This window comes from Entelurus aequoreus, linkage group LG04 (assembly GCF_033978785.1).
Source record: "Entelurus aequoreus isolate RoL-2023_Sb linkage group LG04, RoL_Eaeq_v1.1, whole genome shotgun sequence".
NCBI classification, from domain to species: Eukaryota; Metazoa; Chordata; class Actinopteri; order Syngnathiformes; family Syngnathidae; genus Entelurus; species Entelurus aequoreus.
The window spans coordinates 9,880,920-9,906,141 of NC_084734.1; the positions used below are offsets into that span (position 1 = coordinate 9,880,920).

Here is a 25,222-nt window from a genome sequence, read left to right on the forward strand (position 1 = left end):
AAATGTGGACTCGTCAGACCACAGAACACTTTTCCACTTTGCATCAGTCCATCTTGGATGAGCTCGGGCCCAGCGAAGCCGGCAGCGTTTCTGGGTGTTGTTGATAAATGGCTTTCGCTTTGCATAGTAGAGCTTTAACTTGCACTTACAGATGTAGCGACCAACTGTAGTTACTGACAGTGGTTTCCTGAAGTGTTCCTGAGTCCATGTGGTGATATCCTTTACACACTGATGTGGCTTTTTGATGCAGTACCGCCTGAGGGATCCAAGGTCACGGGCATTCAATGTTGGTTTTCAGCCTTGCCGCTTACGTGCAGTGATTTCTCCAGATTCTCTGAACCTTTTGATGATATTACGGAGCGTAGATGGTGAAATCCCTAAATTCCTTGCAATAGCTGGTTGAGAAATGTTGTTTTTAAACAATTTGCTCAGGCATTTGTTGACAAAGTGGTGACCCTCGCCCCATCCTTGTTTGTGAATGACTGAGCATTTCATGGAAGCTGCTTTTAGACCCAATCATGGCACCCACCTGTTCCCAATTAGCCTGTTCACCTGTGGGATGTTCCCAATAAGTCTTTGACGAGCATTCCTCAACTTTCTCACGCTTTTTTGCCACTTGTGCCAGCTTTTTTGAAACATGTTGCAGGCATCAAATTCCAAATGGGCCAATATTTGCAAACAAAGAACAAAGTTTCTCAGTGTGAACATGAACTATCTTGTCTTTGCAGTCGATTCAATTGAATATAAGTTGAAAAGGATTTCTGTTTTTTATTTAGCATTTACACAACTTCACTGCTTTTGGGGTTTGTACTTTGCATAATTGAAAATGTTGAAATAGGCTGTTCCCTAAAGAGTGGAGAAGGTTGAATACTGCCACAAGTTGAGGCAAAATATAAATCCTCTATTTCAGTGACACTCACACTCATGAGTGGATGCTAAAAATAAGATAGTAAGAAGTGCTATAATTCAGTGGTCCCCAACCACCGGGCCGCGCAAGAAATTAAAAAAAAATTAAATATTAAAAATTTTTTTTTTTTTTTTTTTTTAAATTAAATCAACATAAAAAACACAATATATACATATTGTGTATGTGTATGTCAATATAGATCAATACAGTCTGCAGGTATACAGTCCGTAAGCACACATGATTGTATTTCTTCATGAAAAAAAAAAAAAAAATCCTCTTTTCAGTGACACTCACACTCATGAGTGGATGCTAAAAATAAGATAGTAAGAAGTGCTATAATTCAGTGGTCCCCAACCACCGGGCCGCGGCCCGGTACCGGTCCGCGGACCGATTGGTACCGGGCCGCGCAAGAAATTAAAAAAAAAAAAAAAAAAAAAAAAAAAAAAAAATTTAAATTTAAAAAAAAAAAAAAAAAAAAAAGGGTTTAATTTTTTTTTTTAATTAAATCAACATTAACAACACAATATATACATATTGTGTATGTGTATGTCAATATAGATCAATACAGTCTGCAGGTATACAGTCCGTAAGCACACATGATTGTATTTCTTCATGAAAAAAAAAAAAAAAAATCCTCTTTTCAGTGACACTCACACTCATGAGTGGATGCTAAAAATAAGATAGTAAGAAGTGCTATAATTCAGTGGTCCCCAACCACCGGGCCGCGCAAGAAATTAAAAAAAAATTAAATATTAAAATTTTTTTTTTTTTTTTTTTTTTAAATTAAATCAACATAAAAAACACAATATATACATATTGTGTATGTGTATGTCAATATAGATCAATACAGTCTGCAGGTATACAGTCCGTAAGCACACATGATTGTATTTCTTCATGAAAAAAAAAAAAAAAAATCCTCTTTTCAGTGACACTCACACTCATGAGTGGATGCTAAAAATAAGATAGTAAGAAGTGCTATAATTCAGTGGTCCCGAACCACCGGGCCGCGGCCCGGTACCGGTCCGCGGACCGATTGGTACCGGGCCGCGCAAGAAATTTAAAAAAATAAAATAAAAAATAAAAATAAAAAATAAAAAAATTTAAATTTAAAAAAAAAAAAAAAAATTTTTTTTTTTTTTTTTTTTTAAATTAAATCAACATTAACAACACAATATATACATATTGTGTATGTGTATGTCAATATAGATCAATACAGTCTGCAGGTATACAGTCCGTAAGCACACATGATTGTATTTCTTCATGAAAAAAAATAAAAAAAAATCCTCTATTTCAGTGACACTCACACTCATGAGTGGATGCTAAAAATAAGATAGTAAGAAGTGCTATAATTCAGTGGTCCCCAACCACCGGGCCGCGGACCGGTACCGGGCCGCGGACCGATTGGTACCGGGCCGCGCAAGAAATTAAAAAAAAAAAAATAAAATAATAAAAAAAAAATTAAAATAAAAATAAAATAATTTTTTTTTTTTTTTTTTTTTTTAAATTAAATCAACATTAACAACACAATATATACATATTGTGTATGTGTATGTCAATATAGATCAATACAGTCTGCAGGTATACAGTCCGTAAGCACACATGATTGTATTTCTTCATGAAAAAAAAAAAAAAAAAATCCTCTATTTCAGTGACACTCACACTCATGAGTGGATGCTAAAAATAAGATAGTAAGAAGTGCTATAATTCAGTGGTCCCCAACCACCGGGCCGCGGCCCGGTACCGGTCCGCGGACCGATTGGTACCGGGCCGCGCAAGAAATAAAAAAAAAAAAAAAAAAAAAAAAAAATTTAAATTAAAAAAAAAAATTTTTTTTTTTTTTTTTTTTAAATTAAATCAACATTAACAACACAATATATACATATTGTGTATGTGTATGTCAATATAGATCAATACAGTCTGCAGGTATACAGTCCGTAAGCACACATGATTGTATTTCTTTATGAAAAAAAAGAAATACAATCATGTGTGCCCCGTTCCGTGGGACAAATTATCAAGCGTTGACCGGTCCGCAGCTACAAAAAGGTTGGGGACCACTGCTATAATTGATATCTACAATGTTAAATGTGGATTTCCCAAACATGTCTAGGTTGTGAGATCTAAACTAGCAATGTAGTCTCTTCCTCTTGGAGGTCTTCCTGTGAGCTCTCTGGGGCTAGCATCATGTCTGACCTTCTCATGGTTATCAACCAGTGTCAAGGAGGTCAAAGGTCACGCAAAGTGATGGTCCCTCCAGTGTTTCCACACAGCTCCAGTCTGGAGAGGAGCAATGTGAAGATGAGAAAAGGCAGAAGGACGACAGAGAGTAGAGAAATAGTAGATAATACCAAATATGTGTTTCTAGGTCAGTGTAGCCAGGCAGCAGGTCTCCGTTGGAGCAGCTCTTGGGGGCGTCGGCCAACATGGGGGCGTCGGCCTCCCTTTCTGCCGTCTGCAGTGGGCGGTGTATGAGGGGCACAAAGAACAGCACCACCCCTCCCACCATGGGGGGCACGCCGGCCAGGGAGAAGGCCACCAAGTAGTTGCCAAAATAATCATGGAGGAGACCTGGAAGTGGAAATAGGAACAGTCAACAATGTTGCACAAGACAACGTCCTTTAAAACGGACTTTGAACCAAGCTTGCAGAATACTTGTATTTGTAAGTTGATGTCTAACGTTGGATCCACCTTGTTGGTTGGGAAATGACCACATTTCAATGTTAAATCAACGTCACAACCGGACGTTGATTAAACGTGGTCAAAAAGCATGTTGATTCAACGTTGTATTTGTGTTGTCATTACGTTTGAGGTGTAGAATATTGGTTGGAAAATGACCAAAATTCAATGGTCAACTTAATGTCTGGACCCAACATTGATTAAAGGTTGTCAAAAAGTATATTGTTCCAACGTTGTATTTGTGTCAGAACCCAACATTGATTAAACGTTGTCAAAAAGTATGTTGTTCCAACGTCGTATTTGTGTCAGAACCCAACATTGATTAAACGTTGGAACCAAAATAAGAGCGCTGACAGGAAATAAAACACAAACAGAGGAAAAACTCAAACATAACTAAACTGTCAGTGAGAATCCTGACACTCTTAATATTCAAGTGTTTATCGTTTATACTTCATATTGTCTGATGTGGGTGTTTGTTCAAGTGGAAGTAGTTGTTGAAGTGTTACTTTGTTACAGCACAAGTGATTGTTGTTACGTCACGACACTTTGCTACGAGTGACTGTCGTTACGTCACGACACTTTGCTACGAGTGCTTGTCGTTACGTCACGACACTTTGCTACGAGTGATTGTCGTTACGTCACGACACTTTGCTACGAGTGATTGTCGTTACGTCACGACACTTTGCTACGAGTGATTGTCGTTACGTCACGACACTTTGCTACGAGTGATTGTCGTTACGTCACGACACTTTGCTACGAGTGATTGTCGTTACGTCACGACACTTTGCTACGAGTGATTGTCGTTACGTCACGACACTTTGCTACGAGTGATTGTCATTACGTCACGACACTTTGCTACGAGTGATTGTCGTTACGTCACGACACTTTGCTACGAGTGATTGTCGTTACGTCACGACACTTTGCTACGAGTGATTGTTGTTACGTCACGACACTTTGCTACGAGTGATTGTCGTTACGTCACGACACTTTGCTACGAGTGATTGTCGTTACGTCACGACACTTTGCTACGAGTGATTGTCGTTACGTCACGACACTTTGCTACGAGTGATTGTCGTTACGTCACGACACTTTGCTACGAGTGCTTGTCGTTACGTCACGACACTTTGCTACGAGTGATTGTCGTTACGTCACGACACTTTGCTACGAGTGATTGTCGTTACGTCACGACACTTTGCTACGAGTGATTGTCGTTACGTCACGACACTTTGCTACGAGTGATTGTCGTTACGTCACGACACTTTGCTACGAGTGATTGTCGTTACGTCACGACACTTTGCTACGAGTGATTGTCGTTACGTCACGACACTTTGCTACGAGTGATTGTCGTTACGTCACGACACTTTGCTACGAGTGATTGTTGTTACGTCACGACACTTTGCTACGAGTGATTGTCGTTACGTCACGACACTTTGCTACGAGTGATTGTCGTTACATCACGACACTTTGCTACGAGTGATTGTCGTTACGTCACGACACTTTGCTACGAGTGATTGTTGTTACGTCACGACACTTTGCTACGAGTGATTGTCGTTACGTCACGACACTTTGCTACGAGTGATTGTCGTTACGTCACGACACTTTGCTACGAGTGATTGTTGTTACGTCACGACACTTTGCTACGAGTGATTGTCGTTACGTCACGACACTTTGCTACGAGTGATTGTCGTTACGTCACGACACTTTGCTACGAGTGATTGTCGTTACGTCACGACACTTTGCTACGAGTGATTGTCGTTACGTCACGACACTTTGCTACGAGTGATTGTCGTTACGTCACGACACTTTGCTACGAGTGATTGTTGTTACGTCACGACACTTTGCTACGAGTGATTGTCGTTACGTCACGACACTTTGCTACGAGTGATTGTTGTTACGTCACGACACTTTGCTACGAGTGATTGTTGTTACGTCACGACACTTTGCTACGAGTGATTGTTGTTACGTCACAACACTTTGCTACGAGTGATTGTCGTTACGTCACGACACTTTGCTACAAGTGATTGTTGTTACGTCACGACACTTTGCTAAGAGTGACTGTTGTTACGTCACAACACTTTGCTACGAGTGATTGTTGTTACGTCACGACACTTTACTACGAGTGCTTGTTGTTACGTCACGACACTTTGCTACGAGTGATTGTTGTTACGTCACAACACTTTGCTACGAGTGATTGTTGTTACGTCACGACACTTTACTACGAGTGCTTGTTGTTACGTCACGACACTTTGCTAAGAGTGACTGTTGTTACGTCACAACACTTTGCTACGAGTGATTGTTGTTACGTCACGACACTTTACTACGAGTGCTTGTTGTTACGTCACGACACTTTGCTACGAGTGATTGTTGTTACGTCACAACACTTTGCTACGAGTGATTGTTGTTACGTCACGACACTTTACTACGAGTGCTTGTTGTTACGTCACAACACTTTGCTACGAGTGACTGTTGTTACGTCACAACACTTTGCTACGAGTGCTTGTTGTTACGTCACAACACTTTGCTACGAGTGACTGTCGTTACGTCACAACACTTTGCTACTAGTGCTTGTTGTTACGTCACAAGACTTTGCTACGAGTGACTGTTGTTACGTCACGACACTTTGCCACGAGTGATTGTCGTTACGTCACGACACTTTGCTACGAGTGATTGTCGTTACGTCACGACACTTTGCTACGAGTGATTGTCGTTACGTCACGACACTTTGCTACGAGTGATTGTCGTTACGTCACGACACTTTGCTACGAGTGATTGTCGTTACGTCACGACACTTTGCTACGAGTGATTGTCGTTACGTCACGACACTTTGCTACGAGTGATTGTCGTTACGTCACGACACTTTGCTACGAGTGATTGTCGTTACGTCACGACACTTTGCTACGAGTGATTGTCGTTACGTCACGACACTTTGCTACGAGTGATTGTCGTTACGTCACGACACTTTGCTACGAGTGATTGTCGTTACGTCACGACACTTTGCTACGAGTGATTGTCGTTACGTCACGACACTTTGCTACGAGTGATTGTCGTTACATCACGACACTTTGCTACGAGTGATTGTCGTTACGTCACGACACTTTGCTACGAGTGATTGTTGTTACGTCACGACACTTTGCTACGAGTGATTGTCGTTACGTCACGACACTTTGCTACGAGTGATTGTCGTTACGTCACGACACTTTGCTACGAGTGATTGTTGTTACGTCACGACACTTTGCTACGAGTGATTGTCGTTACGTCACGACACTTTGCTACGAGTGATTGTCGTTACGTCACGACACTTTGCTACGAGTGATTGTCGTTACGTCACGACACTTTGCTACGAGTGATTGTCGTTACGTCACGACACTTTGCTACGAGTGATTGTCGTTACGTCACGACACTTTGCTACGAGTGATTGTTGTTACGTCACGACACTTTGCTACGAGTGATTGTCGTTACGTCACGACACTTTGCTACGAGTGATTGTTGTTACGTCACGACACTTTGCTACGAGTGATTGTTGTTACGTCACGACACTTTGCTACGAGTGATTGTTGTTACGTCACAACACTTTGCTACGAGTGATTGTCGTTACGTCACGACACTTTGCTACAAGTGATTGTTGTTACGTCACGACACTTTGCTAAGAGTGACTGTTGTTACGTCACAACACTTTGCTACGAGTGATTGTTGTTACGTCACGACACTTTACTACGAGTGCTTGTTGTTACGTCACGACACTTTGCTACGAGTGATTGTTGTTACGTCACAACACTTTGCTACGAGTGATTGTTGTTACGTCACGACACTTTACTACGAGTGCTTGTTGTTACGTCACGACACTTTGCTAAGAGTGACTGTTGTTACGTCACAACACTTTGCTACGAGTGATTGTTGTTACGTCACGACACTTTACTACGAGTGCTTGTTGTTACGTCACGACACTTTGCTACGAGTGATTGTTGTTACGTCACAACACTTTGCTACGAGTGATTGTTGTTACGTCACGACACTTTACTACGAGTGCTTGTTGTTACGTCACAACACTTTGCTACGAGTGACTGTTGTTACGTCACAACACTTTGCTACGAGTGCTTGTTGTTACGTCACAACACTTTGCTACGAGTGACTGTCGTTACGTCACAACACTTTGCTACTAGTGCTTGTTGTTACGTCACAAGACTTTGCTACGAGTGACTGTTGTTACGTCACGACACTTTGCCACGAGTGATTGTCGTTACGTCACGACACTTTGCTACGAGTGATTGTCGTTACGTCACGACACTTTGCTACGAGTGATTGTCGTTACGTCACGACACTTTGCTACGAGTGATTGTCGTTACGTCACGACACTTTGCTACGAGTGATTGTCGTTACGTCACGACACTTTGCTACGAGTGATTGTCGTTACGTCACGACACTTTGCTACGAGTGATTGTCGTTACGTCACGACACTTTGCTACGAGTGATTGTCGTTACGTCACGACACTTTGCTACGAGTGATTGTCGTTACGTCACGACACTTTGCTACGAGTGATTGTCGTTACGTCACGACACTTTGCTACGAGTGATTGTCGTTACGTCACGACACTTTGCTACGAGTGATTGTCGTTACGTCACGACACTTTGCTACGAGTGATTGTCGTTGCGTCACGACACTTTGCTACGAGTGACTGTTGTTACGCTACAGACATTGTTTGGAAACAATTAAGGTATGTAAATAAACATTGACAGAATCTTACGTGGCTTGTAGTCCCCTGCAGCTAATATATGAGAAAAGTCAGTTTTCCTTCTAAAAAGTAGTGGGTGTGGCTTATGTGAAGGTGTGCTCTACAGTCCAAAAAAGATGGTAATTAATTGGAAGTGACCATGTTTGGCTACTCTGCTAGGACCATGTTGCGCATAAGGTTGAGGTGTATCTCACCAGCGATGGGCGGCCCTGCGGTCATTGGCAGAGACATGAGGCCCAGCAGGTAACCTATGGCCTGCGAGGCCTGCATGGGCCCCACCAGCTCAAACGCTATGGGGGCCATCATGGTGAGGAAGCACCCGTCACACAGGCCCAGGAAAATGCACACCACCACCAGCCCCTCGAAGACGGCACATTGAGGGATCATCATAGACATCAGACCCAGGGCCATGAAGGACACCACCTGTGAAGGACAAGACATGGATTCACCTTATGTGTGCTATCATTAGTGCAGGTGTATAAAGACTAGGGTTGTTCGATAAGGAAAGAACCGATTCCATGGACTCGAATCCCATTTTGAGAACCGGTTCCCGTTATCGAGGCCACTATAGTAAAGAAAAAGAGTTGGTTCTTTATATTTGAATCCCTGGGAACGAATCCCGTCCCACAGGAAATGCCCTGTGGGACGTCACAGGGAATGACGTAGCTCAGTCATTAGGCGGCAGATACAGAAAGCAGCAAAAATAATGGACCGGAAAAAACTCCTCAAGGCATGGCTTCATTTTACAAAAAAATACGACGAGGAAACGGCAATATGCAATTATTGCCAGGCTTCGCTCTCATGTACAACAAGCATGTTGAAACACGTTCAGGCCGTACGTAACCTGAACGTTCGAGAACCGTGGCGTGTCTTTGACACGTGGAGAAGCAGCGACAGAGATGACAAAGCAAGCCCTACGGTGATTGTGGCGGTGAGTAACTAACGTTAACTGTTGCCGGTTAATTTCCATATTTGCTCACTTGTAGCCTTTAGGCTAAAATAAGGTTAGCTCTTATGTCAACCAGGACTGCAGTAATGTTAGCTAGACTAACGTTACCTAAGCATAGTCAGTGGCTAACGGTAACGTTAACGTTAGCCTTTTTGTACGTGTCTGATAACGTTAACGGTATCTTGTATACACCACTCCAGAGTTTGCAGGTCTGTCTAATAAACTAGTGCTTTCTTTCTTTCTTTAGTTTATTTCGTACATGAACACACTTACAGTGCAACACATCACAGTTTCATATCATTTCACTTTACATCATGTCCGAAAAGGAGTAGGAAGAAGTAAAGCTTATTTAGTCCTACCCCTTTCCCACTTCAGAGCGTTTACAAATATATACATCATTTACTGACCTTTTTATAATAAAATAACATCTGTGAATTAGTATACACAACAGTTTTGTAATATGTAATTAATTAATTCAGTCATTATTGATATACTGAGATGAAGAATATTTTATTTTCAATAAGGTTGAAAGTATTTCTCATAATTCTTCTTTGTAGTTTGTAAGCACTATTAATTTGAACAACCTCTTAAAGTGGATCATATCAGTACAATGTTTAACTTCTTTACTTAATCCATTCCATCATTTAATTCCACATACTTATATGCTAAAGACTTAATAACAGACACTCTAGTCTTCACATTCAGCTAACTTTCCCCCTAATTCTATGCTGTGTCTGTCCCTCATTTTCCCTCCAGGACAAGGACTGTAGTCATTCCTGGAGGAGGCCACACTGATGGACCCCAGAAGGATGTTCCAATAGCAGCAGAAGTGCACTTTTTGGAGAGCTGTATTATTTTCAGTTTTGTGCCCAAGGGACTGATTTTATTTACCACTATAGTATTATTTATACACCTATAGTGATCACAGAGACAGGTTGTTTTTGTGTTACTGTATATATTTGTTTTTCTGAAAAATCCCACTTAATATACTTTGGGTAACAACAGTCAATATTTATTTATTTATTTATTTATTTTTTAGGGGGGTAACAACAGTCAATATTTATTTATTTATTTATTTAATTTTATTTTTTTCTTATAAAATAAAAGTGAGCTTTTGTTAAACCAAATATTGTGGTTTTTTTTCCATATACAACAACCTATCTGGATTCGATAAGAGAATCGATAAGGAATCGGTTCGAAAAGAGGATTCGATAATGGGCTTGAACTCGATAATTTCTTATCAACCATCATCCCTAATAAAGACATTATCATTAGTGCAGGTGTATAACAGACATTATCATTAGTGCAGGTGTATAACAGACATTATCATTAGTGCAGGTGTTCATGGGTTCACTTAATGAATAAGTGACTTGTTCAAACATCCAAATGAAAAGGTTATATCAGACACTGCAATGACCAAAGGTGACGTCAGCAGGGAAGGTTCTATTCCTGGGCCATCTAAGCGCTACTCAAGTTTTCAAGACTTTTGTGTGTTCAAGCGTAAACATTGTTAATTTATGTTAAATAAGGAAATCTGTTTTTGTATAGAACATTTAAGACTGTGCTGTGTATAACTGTTGTTATATCTTCTTTACTTACAGTTAGGACTTTCATTTGTGCATGCAGGTGCAATTCCAAGACGTTAGATGGCAGGAAGTAGTCTTTGCCATTAAGCTGAATGTGTCACCTTATCTTATGATTTGAAACCTACAAAGTGTTTGTACTGTTAAGGCCTGATCCACTAAATGATAGCACACTAAACTTATACGCAGAGGATTGTATTTCTTAAAGGCCTACTGAAATTATTTTTTTGTATTCAAACGGGGATAGCAGATCCATTCTATGTGTCATACTTGATCATTTCGCGATATTGCCATATTTTTGCTGAAAGGATTTAGTATAGAACATCGACGATAAAGTTCGCAACTTTTGGTCTCTGATAAAAAAAAGCCTTGCCCCTACCGGAAGTAGCGTGACGTAGTCAGTTGATCGCCTCCTCATATTTTCCTATTGTTTTCAACGCAGTAGAGCGATTCGGACCGAGAAAGCAACGATTACCCCCTTAATTTGAGCGAGGATGAAAGATTTGTGGATGAGGAACGTTAGAGTGACGGACTAGAATGCAGTGCAAGACATATCTTTTTTCGCTCTGACCGTAACTTAGTTAAGAGCTGGCTCATTGGATTCCACACTCTCTCCTTTTTCTATTGTGGATCACAGATTTGTATTTTAAACCACCTCGGATACTATATCCTCTTGAAAATGAGAGTCGAGAACGCGAAATGGACATTCACAGTGACTTTTATCTCCACGACAACACATTGGCGAAGCTCTTTAGCTACTGAGCTAACGTGATAGCATCTGGCTCAAATGCAGATAGAAACAAAGTACATAAACCCCTGACTGGAAGGATAGACAGAAGATCAACAATACTATTAAACCATGTACATGTAACTACACAGTTAATAATTCTCAGCCTGGCAAAGCTTAACAATGCTGTTCGTAACGACGCCATTGAAGCTAACTTAGCAACCGGACCTCACAGAGCTATGATAAAAACATTAGCGCTCCACCTACGCCAGCCAGCCCTCATCTGCTCATCAACACCCGTGCTCACCTGCGTTCCAGCAATATAAAAGTATATTCAGCAATATCATTTTTGTTTATCATATAACTGCTGGATGACTTCACTGACTGATTAAAACAAACTCAACTGATGCCTTTTGGTGTCTGCTCCTGTTTTTTTTTGGACTGGCCTTTGTTTTTTCATTTAAGAAATGTATTATATTATATCTCCTTTATGAAACAATGTCTTGCAATATGCAATTTCTTGCATTTGGATGATTGTAGACGCATAAATGCACTCTTGTGTTGTCATGGTCTATATATGTGTGTATATACATATATATGTGTGTATATATATAGTATATACACCTGTATAAATACATGTGTGTGTATAAATGTGTGCGTGCGTACATATTGTATTAATAGGATGGATATATCCATCCATCCATCCATTTTCAAATTGGACATTAAGAGTATTTGAAAGTTTGACTCCTAGCTTATTTACTTCCATGAATACCTTCTTAAAGTTTTGTAATCAATCAAAAATATCAAGCAGTTAAAATGCTCCAAACATTGACAAGAGTGGAGAGAGTGTTTTGCATTTTTCCCATCATGCACGCTAATGGACTTAAAATGGGTGTATTTTGGAAATGTTTTATGGTGTTTGGACGTTTTTTTTTATAACATCCACAATGTTCAGTGAGCAGGTTGTGTTGACCTTTATGTTAGTTGCATTTTTTTTATATTTTATTTTTGCACCATGACTAGGGAAGGTTGTTTGGATTGTGTCATTTAAGTAAGTGCTGTGTTGTCATTTTAAAAGTATTTGTAAGGGTCATTCATCTAATTTACTCACATTGTCCACAACAGGGGTCACCAACTTTTTTGAAACCAAGAGCTACTTCTTGGGTGCTGATTAATGCGAAGGGCTACCTGTTTGATACTTAAATAAATTGTCAGAAATAGCCAATTTGCTCAATTTACCTTTAACTCTATGTTATTATTAATAATTAATGATATTTATCTTTGTGGAAACACTGATCATCTTAATGATTTCTCACATTAAATATATATAGAAACAGATAAATATCAATATGCGACACTTTATTTTCATATTTTCTCTAAGTGCACATTTTTCAAATTGAACATTTTCAAATGATCACTTCTAAGACAGTCTTGTGAAATCACAATATCCCATTTTAACTAGCTAGCCACTAACATTTTTTTTTAACAAAACATGAATTACTTCGCACCATGTTTGTACAAATAATAACTCATGTAAAATAAAATAAAAACAATTTAAAAATTTATGGAACATCATTAGTAATTTTTCCTGATTAAGATTAATTTTAGAATTTTTAAATTTTTAAAATCCAATCTGCACTTTGTTAGAATATATAAAAAATTGGACCAAGCTATATTTCTAACAAAGACAAATCATTATTTCTTCTAGATTTTCCAGAACAAAAATTTTAAAAGAAATTCAAAAGACTTTGAAATAAGATTTAAATTTGATCCGACAGATTTTCTAGATTTGCCAGAATATTTATTTTGAATTTTAATCATAATAAGTTTGAAGAAATATTTCACAAATACTCTTCGTCGAAAAAACAAAAGCTAAAATGAAGAATTCAATTAAAATGTATTTATTATTATTTACAATTAAAAAAAAGAAATTTACTTGAACATTGATTTAAATTGTCAGGAAAGAAGAGGAAGGAATTTAAAAGGTAAAAAGGTATATGTGTTTAAAAATCCTAAAATCATTTTTAAGGTTGTATTTTTTCTCTAAAATTGTCTTACTGAAAGTTATAAGAAGCAAAGTAAAAAAATTAATGAATTTATTTAAACAAGTGAAGACCAAGTCTTTAAAATATTTTCTTACATTTTCAAATTCTATTTGAGTTTTGTCTCTCTTAGAATTAAAAATGTCGAGCAAAGCGAGACCAGCTTGTTAGTAAATAAATACAATTTTAAAAATAGAGGCAGCTCACTAGTAAGTGCTGCTATTTGAGCTATTTTTAGAACAGGCCAGCGGGCTACTCATCTGGTCCTTACGGGCTACCTGGTGCCCGCGGGCACCGCGTTGGTGACCCCTGGTTTAGCGTGTGGTTTTTGGATCTTAGCTCAGGCCCTGAGTATTGTACTTATTATACACCAGCTGTTGGATTGTAACGTGCATTTAGATAGATAGATAGATAGATGGATAGATAGTACTTTATTGATTAGTCATAGTTTTGATTATATATATATATATATATATATTTGGGGGGGCGTTAAAATCGCCATGTAATATCGCTGATGCTAATCAGTAGGATGTATTTTGCACATCCAATGTCAATGAAATAATAGGCCGAGCAAAGCATTTTAGTTTGTCGTGATTGAATACAGTATCTCCACAATTTGCTTTAAAGTACTGTAATTATGTTAGATAGGAACTAATAGTCTAAATACCCAGTTACAGTCAAAACTGTTAGCTATCTAAGAACTTACACAAATAAACTGCTCAGTGTTTAGCATTCTTCATAGTGAACTAGTTTTCACTAATATGGCCTCATTTTGTTCTAAGGAATTTTCAAGATTTCTTTATGCAAGTTTTTCTGAAAAGTCACATGGTTCAAATGATTAGTCCCCATGAACTTTAAAAACACACCTGATCATTCAATTAAGTTTGAACCAGACCTGAATAGTCAGGGTTAGTATCACTTGATCAAAAGGGTCTTGGCCCAGAGTTGCTCCTCTATCTTAGTAGTATGTTTGAACCAGATCTGAATAGTCAGGGTTAGTATCACTTGATCAAAAGGGTCTTGGCCCAGAGTTGCTCCTCTATCTTAGTAGTAAGTTTGAACCAGACCTGAATAGTCAGGGTTAGTATCACTTGATCAAAAGGGTCTTGGCCCAGAGTTGCTCCTCTATCTTAGTAGTAAGTTTGAACCAGACCTGAATAAGCAGGGTTAGTATCACTTGATCAAAAGGGTCTTGGCCCAGAGTTGCTCCTCTATCTTAGTAGTAAGTTTGAACCAGACCTGAATAGTCAGGGTTAGTATCACTTGATCAAAAGGGTCTTGGCCCAGAGTTGCTCCTCTATCTTAGTAGTAAGTTTAAACCAGACCTGAATAGTCAGGGTTAGTATCACTTGATCAAAAGGGTCTTGGCCTAGAGTTGCTCCTCTATCTTAGTAGTAAGCAAATCAGACCCCACTCGTAGTACCCCACAAAGGCTCTAATCCAGAGTCCATTTTATGCAGACCGTCTTCAGACAACCAAACAAGTAGCATTAACCAACATCTGGGGAGACGAATGATGGCAAAGAAATGGCACACAGGCTCTTGAATGGCTGGACAGAAGAAAACTTTGTTGGTGGCCACGACCTTGGCAGGACTATCTGGAAGTCCCTAATAGACTGGAACTAGCTGTGGATAAGAGCCGACACCAGCCACGTGTACATGGGCAACATGTATTTCATCTGATTATAATTCAGATTAGAATGATCTTGTCTACATGGAACAAAATGATCTGAATATGAGGTTAATTTTAATGCATCACACCTTAAATTGGAATACCTTACTTTGACATGCGCAGCATCATACCATAAACAGAAATACGTGTTATTGCGTGTGCTATGGCGCCATCTTTTGGAAGAGTTTGCTCACTGCAGGTGCTGAAAAATCAGTGACTTCTGATGTAAACAAACATGGCGTTGTGCATTGATTGATTGATTGATTGATTGAAACTTTTATTAGTAGATTGCACAGTACAGTACATATTCCGTACAATTGACCACTAAATGGTAACGCCCCAATAAGTTTTTCAACTTGTTCAAGTCGGGGTCCACGTTAATCAATTCATGGTAAATTGTATGATATTGTCACGGTCAATTTTCCTTCTGTTCACTACTTTTGTTTTTGCTAGTCTCGTTTTCATAGAAACAAAGTCAACAGAATATAACACGACTTGAACGGAGAAAGACAATCGCTTCATCCCGAGAATATTTCATTTAGTTCCTGCTCTACCACCAAAGTGTAGACATGCGCACTAAGGATCATTTCAACCCACAAGATAATTTTCATGCGCTACAATCCCAATGGCATAAACCACACGTCTCGATCGGAATTACATTTTAATCCCAACCTGTGTGATCTGTTTACAATATTCCCAATGGTGTGTTTACATGAAGCATTTTTATTACGGTTAGGCTTTTAACCCGATGAAACGTGTCCATGTGCACATAGCTACTGTCACACCTACTGCCAGGGTGAAGACCTGGTAGAACTGTCACACCTACTGGAGACCTGGTAAAACCTGCCTCCTCAGCTGTAGCCTGTGCCCGATGACCACATTTCAGATTGCTACGGACTCAAAGAAGATTAGATTGAAGACTGGAGATTGTTATTTTAAGAGAATATAATGCCATTTCTCAAAGTCTCAAGAACAGCTCTGTTGCATCTTTGCAAAGCACAAAAAACCTGGACATGTTTAAAAAAATACAACATTTCCAAAACTTGTTGGAAATATGAAGAAGAAAAGAGGATTTCTTATGATCTTGACTCATGTTTGATGTCATATTGTTGTGAAGGCTCCTTCTTTATGGTGGTGAACTTCATGGCCACAAAAAGCCCATTGACCATCAAAGTTTGCCGGAGAGCATTGGAAACACGAGGTTGACTTTTGGCGGTCAGTTCTTTAAAGAAGGAAGCTGTTTGAGCGTACAGATGATGCACAAAGGAAGGCCTTCAACCCAAAAAGTACTGTGCTTACATGGCAGGAGCCCTAGGGGCTGTTTTGCTGCTTTAGGCACCGGAAACATTGTCCCAGTGAGAGCATGAGAGCAAAACAACATACAGTGGGGCAAAAAAGTATTTAGTCAGCCACCCATTGATTGTCAATGGGTGGCTGACTAAATACTTTTTTGCCCCACTGTATATGTTGGTATTTGAAAGAAGAACATGCTATCAGTCTGGGTTTGGGTCATTGTTGGAACTTCAGCTTATATCAAAGTTGGTCCAGAATGTGTGGTGGCCCACTGTCTGAATCCTAGTGAGAAACCTTGGTGCAGGTTCAACTCAATGCTCAGACCCACTCTCTGAATTCTAGTGAGAAACCTTGGTGCAGCTAGGTCTCAATGCTCAGACCCACTCTCTTAAACCTAGTGAGAAACCTTGGTGCAGGTTCAACTCAATGCTCAGACCCACTCTCTGAATCCTAGTGAGAAACCTTGGTGCAGGTTCATCTCAATGCTCAGACCCACTCTCTGAATCCTAGTGAGAAACCTTGGTACAGGTTGGTTTCAATGCTCAGACCCACTCTCTTAATCCTAGTGAGAAACCTTGGTGCAGGTTCATCTCAATGCTCAAACCCACTGTCTGAATCCTAGTGAGAAACCTTGGTGCAGGTTCATCTCATTGCTCAGACCCACTGTCTGAATCCTAGTGACAAACCTTGGTACAGGTTAGTCTCAATGCTCAGACCCACTGTCTGAATCCTAGTGACAAACCTTGGTACAGGTTAGTCTCAATGCTCAGACCCACTGTCTGAATCCTAGTGACAAACCTTGGTACAGGTTAATCTCAATGCTCAAACCCACTCTCTGAATCCTAGTGAGAAACTTTGGTGCAGGTTCATCTCAATGCTCAAACCCACTGTCTGAATCCTAGTGAGAAACCTTGGTGCAGGTTCATCTCATTGCTCAGACCCACTGTCTGAATCCTAGTGAGAAACCTTGGTGCAGGTTAGTCTCAATGCTCAGACCCACTGTATGAATCCTAGTGAAAAACCTTGGTACAGGTTAGTCTCAATGCTCAGACCCACTGTCTGAATCCTAGTGACAAACCTTGGTACAGGTTAATCTCAATGCTCAAACCCACTCTCTGAATCCTAGTGAGAAACTTTGGTGCAGGTTCATCTCAATGCTCAAACCCACTGTCTGATTCCTAGTGAGAAACCTTGGTGCAGGTTCATCTCAATGCTCAAACCCACTGTCTGAATCCTAGTGAGAAACCTTGGTACAGGTTGGTCTCAATGCTCAGACCCACTCTCTGAATCCTAGTGAGAAACCTTGGTGCAGGTAGGTCTCAATGCTCAGACCCACTCTCTTAAACCTAGTGAGAAACCTTGGTGCAGGTTCAACTCAATGCTCAGACCCACTCTCTGAATCCTAGTGAGAAACCTTGGTGCAGGTTCATCTCAATGCTCAGACCCACTCTCTGAATCCTAGTGAGAAACCTTGGTACAGGTTGGTTTCAATGCTCAGACCCACTCTCTTAATCCTAGTGAGAAACCTTGGTGCAGGTTCATCTCAATGCTCAAACCCACTGTCTGAATCCTAGTGAGAAACCTTGGTGCAGGTTCATCTCAATGCTCAGACCCACTCTCTGAATCCTAGTGAGAAACCTTGGTACAGGTTGGTTTCAATGCTCAGACCCACTCTCTTAATCCTAGTGAGAAACCTTGGTGCAGGTTCATCTCAATGCTCAAACCCACTGTCTGAATCCTAGTGAGAAACCTTGGTACAGGTTGGTCTCAATGCTCAGACCCACTCTCTTAATCCTAGTGACAAACCTTGGTACAAGTTAGTCTCAATGCTCAGACCCACTGTCTGAATCCTAGTGACAAACCTTGGTACAGGTTAGTCTCAATGCTCAGACCCACTGTCTGAATCCTAGTGACAAACCTTGGCACAGGTTAGTCTCAATGCTCAGACCCACTGTCTGAATCCTAGTGACAAACCTTGGCACAGGTTAGTCTCAATGCTCAGACCCACTGTCTGAATCCTAGTGACAAACCTTGGTACAGGTTAGTCTCAATGCTCAGACCCACTGTCTGAATCCTAGTGACAAACCTTGGCACAGGTTAGTCTCAATGCTCAAACCCACTGTCTGAATCCTAGTGAGAAACCTTGGTGCAGGTTAGTCTCAGCAGACAAGCAATTTGGATGATGTGCCATGGATGAATGCGTTAACGTCCCTCCACAGTGCCACCTGAATTAGAAACTGCGTGTGTTTGTCTTCATTTTAAAATCAAGTTGCCTGCAGATGGAGATAATCCCTTTGCATATTTACATGACAAATGAACATTAATGTGTTTTTCCTTTGAAGTCAACTAAATCTCTCAAATCTCAAACATTACTTTCTGTCTGATTTCAAGAAGAGGGCTCCTCATTTTCTATCAAAGAAAATGTGTTTTGTGTAGCAGGCCATACGGACTAGGATAAGAGGGACACGTCATTTGGAACTAAATGACTTTCTAAGGACCGAATCTCTTTTCTATTACCTAAGGACCTGTGCCAACATCCAGCAGGGTCATTCACTCGCCAACACAAAGGCTTATTTTCATTATTTTATTCTCTGTGGGTGCAAATCAGGACTTGAGGCATATTCATTTGGCGCCAACAATCCTGACTTTTGGTTCTGTGTTCCGAATATGTCCGTGGCCCTGGGGTGGGTTTACAAAACTGAAAGTGTAGATGTCACACAAAGTTAATAGTTAGTTCCAAGTCATCTATTAAATGCTAAGGATTGGACAATGTACTGTATATCTTCAAATAAATGCTTCCATTTAGGGACATCGTTGTGCCATCTTGCTACAAGAGTGACAAATAGAGAGAACAGTAAACGTGTGTAGTTGTAGAAGACCACAATGTCATGCAGTTTTAAGGTTTTGGATAATGTTTTATTGTACTGTAAGTCCACTAAATGATTACAAGCTCAAACATTAACATTGTGCACATATTTACTACACACTGCTACCATCTTCTTCTTGTAGGCCTGACATTCATTTCAATTCCATCAGCTGTGAGCCTTTTGACCTCAATCAAAGATGGCAGTAGGCAACAGTAGGCAAGCAACAACGCTTGGTATTGTCCTGCATCTATGGAGGTTCTTTTGTGTCTTTTTTTTTACAAAAGCTTGTCACTGAATGACACTGAATGTATGTAACTGATTTTTTTTTGCATTTGAATTTTGTGACCTAAACAAAAATTATGCTGACAATTTCATTGAAAAAAAATGCAGTGTTTTAAATTTCAGTCTATAAAAATTCAGTGGATAAAAATGCAGTGTAAAAGAAATCGCTGCCTCAAAAAGCAAGACTGACTTGTGGTAAATTAAGAGTGACGCAATCGATGCTGTCCAAGAAGCAGCCAATGAGGTGTCAAGTTTGAAGTCCCGTGACACGGGTCTTGCAAAACAGCATAAAAAAAACAGGTAACTGGGCTACACGGGCACAATGTAACATAATAAACATTTCAATGCGGCCCGCTGCATATTTTCAAAGTATAAAAAATGACTCCAATGGTTAAAATCTGCACTCATGCAGACAGCTTGTATACAGAGCAGCGAGTTAGAGTTCTACAGCAAAGTTCTACAGAACAGTGATCTCATATCCAATAGGTGGGTGTTTTTTTACCCTTGGCATTTAAGTTTTGCCCTGTTTGTTGCTCTGGCTCAATTATAAATGTCGATCAAGGAGGTGGTCTGCAGTAGAGGAGCAACGTTGACATATTGTCAATATTCAGGGATTTATTGTTCATATTGTAAACCCCACATTCTGTATTTTCATGTACAAACCCCGTTTCCAAATGAGTTGGGAAATTGTGTTAGATGTAAATATAAACGGAATAAAATGATTTGCAAATCCTTTTCAACCCATATTCAGTTGAATATGCTACAAAGACAACATATTTGATGTTCAAACTCATAAACTTTATTTTTATTGTGCAAATAATAATTAACTTAGAATTTCATGGCTGCAACACGTGCCAAAGTAGTTGGGAAAGGGCATGTTCACCACTGTGTTACATGGCCTTTCCTTTTAACAACACTCAGTAAACGTTTGGGAACTGAGGAGACACATTTTTGAAGCTTCTCAGGTGGAATTCTTTCCCATTCTTGCTTGATGTACAGCTTAAGTTGTTCAACAGTCCGGGGGTCTCCCTTGTGCTATTTTAGGCTTCATAATGCGCCACATATTTTCAATGGGAGACAGGTCTGGACTACAGGCAGGCCAGTCTAGTACCCGCACTCTTTTACTATGAAGCCACGTTGATGTAACACGTGGCTTGCTGAAATAAGCAGGGGCGTCCATGGTAACGTTTCTTGGATGGCAACATATGTTGCTCCAAAACTTGTATGTACCTTTCAGCATTAATGGTGCCTTCACAGATGTGTAAGTTACCCATGTCTTGGGCACTAATACACCCCCATACCATCACACATGCTGGCTTTTACACTTTGCGCCTATAACAATCCGGATGGTTCTTTTCCTCTTTGGTCCGGAGGACACGACGTCCACAGTTTCCAAAAACAATTTGAAATGTGGACTCGTCAGACCACAGAACACTTTTCCACTTTGTATGAGTCCATCTTAGATGAGCTCAGGCCCAGCGAAGCCGACGGCGTTCCTGGGTGTTTTCGCCTTGCATAGGAGATTTTTAACTTGCACTTACAGATGTAGCGACCAACTGTAGTTACTGACAGTGGGTTTCTGAAGTGTTCCTGAGCCCATGTGGTGATATCCTTTACACACTGATGTCGCTTGTTGATGCAGTACAGCCTGAGGGATGGAAGGTCACGGGCTTAGCTGCTTACGTGCAGTGATTTCTCCAGATTCTCTGAACCCTTTGATGATATTACGGAGCGTAGATGGTGAAATCCCTAAATTCCTTGCAATAGCTGGTTGAGAAAGTTTTTTCTTAAACTGTTCAACAATTTGCTCACGCATTTGTTGACAAAGTGGTGACCCTCGCCCCATCCTTGTTTGTGAATGACTGAGCATTTCATGGAATCTACTTTTATACCCAATCATGGCACCCACCTGTTCCCAATTTGCCTGTTCACCTGTAGGATGTTCCAAATAAGTGTTTGATGAGCATTCCTCAACTTTATCAGTATTTATTGCCACCTTTCCCAACTTCTTTGTCACATGTTGCTGGCATCAAATTCTAAAGTTAATGATTATTTGCACAAAAAAAAAATGTTTATCAGTTTGAACATCAAATATGTTGTCTTTGTAGCATATTCAACTGAATATGGGTTGAAAAGGATTTGCAAATCATTGTATTCCGTTCATATTTACATCTAACACAATTTCCCAACTCATATGGAAACGGGGTTTGTACATCCAGAGTGTATTTTCACACAAAAAACTGAAAAGACCATCTCAAAAACGGAATGAACTTTAGTTTTTTACTGAATTAAAAAATTATCTGTAATGTAGGATTTCCAATGATAACTATGAACAGTAAAACACTGAATATTGAAAATATATGAACGTTGTTCCTTTACTTCCCAGACCAGCTCCCTGATTGACACGTTTTTATAATGGAGCAAGAGCAACAAAGATGCAACAAACAGGGTGAAAAATAAAGGCAAAAGGGTAAAAAAACATCCACTTATGGACAACAAAGTTCTGCAGAACAGTGATATTACATAGCGGTCTCAGGCTTGCCACTGCCCCGCCCACTCTGCCCCGTCCTTCGTCTGCATGAAGCAGCGCTTCCAAGGGTTAACAGAGTGTTTGGGTAATCTGTTAACGACCAAACTTTGTCTTGTGAACCACAAGCTTACGCTCAAACATTTATTCCTCCCTCCATCCATGCATCCAAACATCTATATATATATATATATATATACTGTATATATATATCCATGAATCCATCCATCTTCCTCCGCTTATCCGAGGTCGGGTCGCGGGGGCAGCAGCCTAAGCAGGGAAACCCAGACTTCCCTCTCCCCAGCCACTTCGTCCAGCTCTTCCCGGGGGATCCTGAGAAGTTCCCAGGCCAGCCGGGAGACATAGTCTTCCCAACGTGTCCTGGGTCTTCCCCGTGGCCTCCTACCGGTTGGACGTGCCCTAAACACCTCCCTGGGGAGGCGTTCGGGTGGCATCCTGACCAGATGCCCGAACCACCTCATCTGGCTCCTCTCCATGTGGAGGAGCAGCGGCTTTACTTTGAGCTCCCCCCGGATGACAGAGCTTCTCACCCTATCTCTAAGGGAGAGACCCGCCACCCGGCGGAGGAAACTCATTTCGGCCGCTTGTACCCGTGATCTTGTCCTTTCGGTCATAACCCAAAGCTCATGACCATAGGTGAGGATGGGAACGTAGATCGACCGGTAAATTGAGAGCTTTGCCTTCCGGCTCAGCTCCTTCTTCACCACAACGGATCGATACAGCGTCTGCATTACTGAAGACGTCGCACCGATCCGCCTGTCGATCTCACGATCCACTCTTCCCTCACTCGTGAACAAGACTCCGAGGTACTTGAACTCCTCCACTTGGGGCAGGGTCTCCTCTCCAACCCGGAGATGGCACTCCACCCTTTTCCGGGCGAGAACCATGGACTCAGACTTGGAGGTGCTGATTCTCATCCCAGTCGCTTCAAATAATAAATAATAATAATAAAATCACTGATGTATACAAGTCATTAAAGAATACAAATATTAAATAATAATAAATAAATCACTGATGTTTATAAGTCATTAAAGAATACAAATAATAAATAAATCACTGATGTTTATAAGTCATTAAAGAATACAAATAATAATTTATTTGAAAGTATTGTTTAGTAAATGTTAACTTGAAATAAAAGTCTTATAGTATTCGGTACACCAAAGATACTTTGTTTGCTGCAGAATGTTTGTGATGACAACAAAAAAAACGTATTGTGTATACCCAACAAAGTGTACATAAACAGAAGTAAAACCAGGTGTGTGCCGTAGTGTGGGTCACCTGTACCTCTCCACCTCTAGTAAACAACAGTTAACATGTATTACCTCCATCAAACATGTACCTCTCCACCTCTAGTAAACAACAGTTAACATATATTACCTCCATCAAACATGTACCTCTCCACCTCTAGTAAACAATAGTTAACATATATTACCTCCATCAAACATGTACTTCTCCACCTCTAGTAAACAACAACACTTAACATATATTACCTCCATCAAACATGTACTTCTCCACCTCTAGTAAACAACAGTTAACATATATTACCTCCATCAAACATGTACCTCTCCACTAGGGATGATGTTCGAAACCGGTTCTCCCGGTTGTTCGATAAGAAAAGAACCGAATCCATGGACTCAAATTCCTTTTTGAGAATCGGTTCCCGTTATCGAGGCCACTATAGTAAAGAAAAAGAGTTGGTTCTTTATTCAAATCCCTGGGAACCAATCCCGTCCCACAGGGCATTTCCTGCGGGACCTCTAGTAAACAACAGTTAACATGTATTACCTCCATCAAACATGTACCTCTCCACCTCTAGTAAACAATAGTTAACATATATTACCTCCATCAAACATGGTGGACATGTTTATTACAACATACCACGGTAATAAATAGTAGAAATGCAACTCTAGTCTCTATAATCCTGCTGGGGACAATCCACTTTTAATTAAAAACAAAAATCATAATCATAATTGAGATTGGATGATATGCAAAAGGTAATGGTGATCATTATATCCCCCAGCCCTCCTATTGGGTCTTTCAGTTACACATCTTGTGTTGTTGCAAAGTACTAGACACAAATATAACCTCCATGTATCTTCACTTACTGTGTTGGTCTACATTCCAACAGATGATTCAGACCATGGACAAAGTCCACTCAATGGGCTAAGTCATTCATTTCCTGACCTGCATGTAGATCTTCTTCAGGCCAGGAATAAGGTCTCCGATCTTGCCAAAAGCGAGCCGTCCCACCCCTGAAGAAGCTCCGATGCACACCAGGAGCAGCCATTCTTTCTCCGTGCCCTTGAACTGCTCCTGTACAAAGTTCATCTGACACACAAAGACAAAGACAGACTTGGTTAGAAAGGGAACACATGTACAAGGCACATGCATTCAGGCCAGCCACACAACAGGAAGAGCCAGTGCATAAAGGTCAGTGATCAGTGCACATACCGCTGACCCTCATGACACCACCCTCTGAAGTCCTTCCTGAACCTGCTTTGAAGGGTTTGCTATGCATGAATGGCCATGGGGTGGTCATGTCTACAGGGGCCATACAGGTGAGGCTTCCTGCAGGGGTCAAGCCATTACAAAGACCGGGGCTGTGTTTACAGGACATCTGGGCCCAAGGCCTAGAACAACAACATATTTGGCAGAAGGAGCTGGAACATCTGACATCTGGACATAGGAAGGACTATTTCACAGCTCTGCACTTGAACTTTGTACTGCATCCTCATATTTGACTCAAATCAACACTTGGCAGCTTATTCTTCACTAAATAAGTTGCCACTTCTACTCCTGAACCTATGCATGCAGAATTGTGACCCTAAGGTGCACCAAGTCTGCACGGACCCATCTATTTACCACATGGCGGCACTCTTATTTAACCCCACCACTTACCTTTTATCACTTAAGATTCAAATGTTCCAAAAACTATAGCAAGGCTATTAAT

At 40.4% G+C, this 25,222-nt stretch overlaps 1 protein-coding gene across 2 annotated transcripts in view; it reads right to left on the minus strand.

Moving 5' to 3' along the window:
- Nucleotides 1-2,809: 2,809 nt before the first annotated feature.
- The window catches only part of slc16a2 (solute carrier family 16 member 2), a 60,795-nt gene continuing 38,382 nt past the window's right edge, over nt 2,810-25,222 (minus strand). For both annotated transcript variants that reach the window (XM_062044167.1, XM_062044168.1), the window contains exons 4-7: nt 24,457-24,600; nt 8,505-8,733; nt 3,253-3,472; nt 2,810-3,181 (exon numbers count right to left, since the gene is read on the minus strand). In XM_062044167.1, the coding sequence (XP_061900151.1) occupies nt 3,181; nt 3,253-3,472; nt 8,505-8,733; nt 24,457-24,600 (594 nt within the window). In that variant the 3' untranslated portion in view covers nt 2,810-3,180. The remainder of the gene's footprint in view (nt 3,182-3,252; nt 3,473-8,504; nt 8,734-24,456; nt 24,601-25,222) is intronic.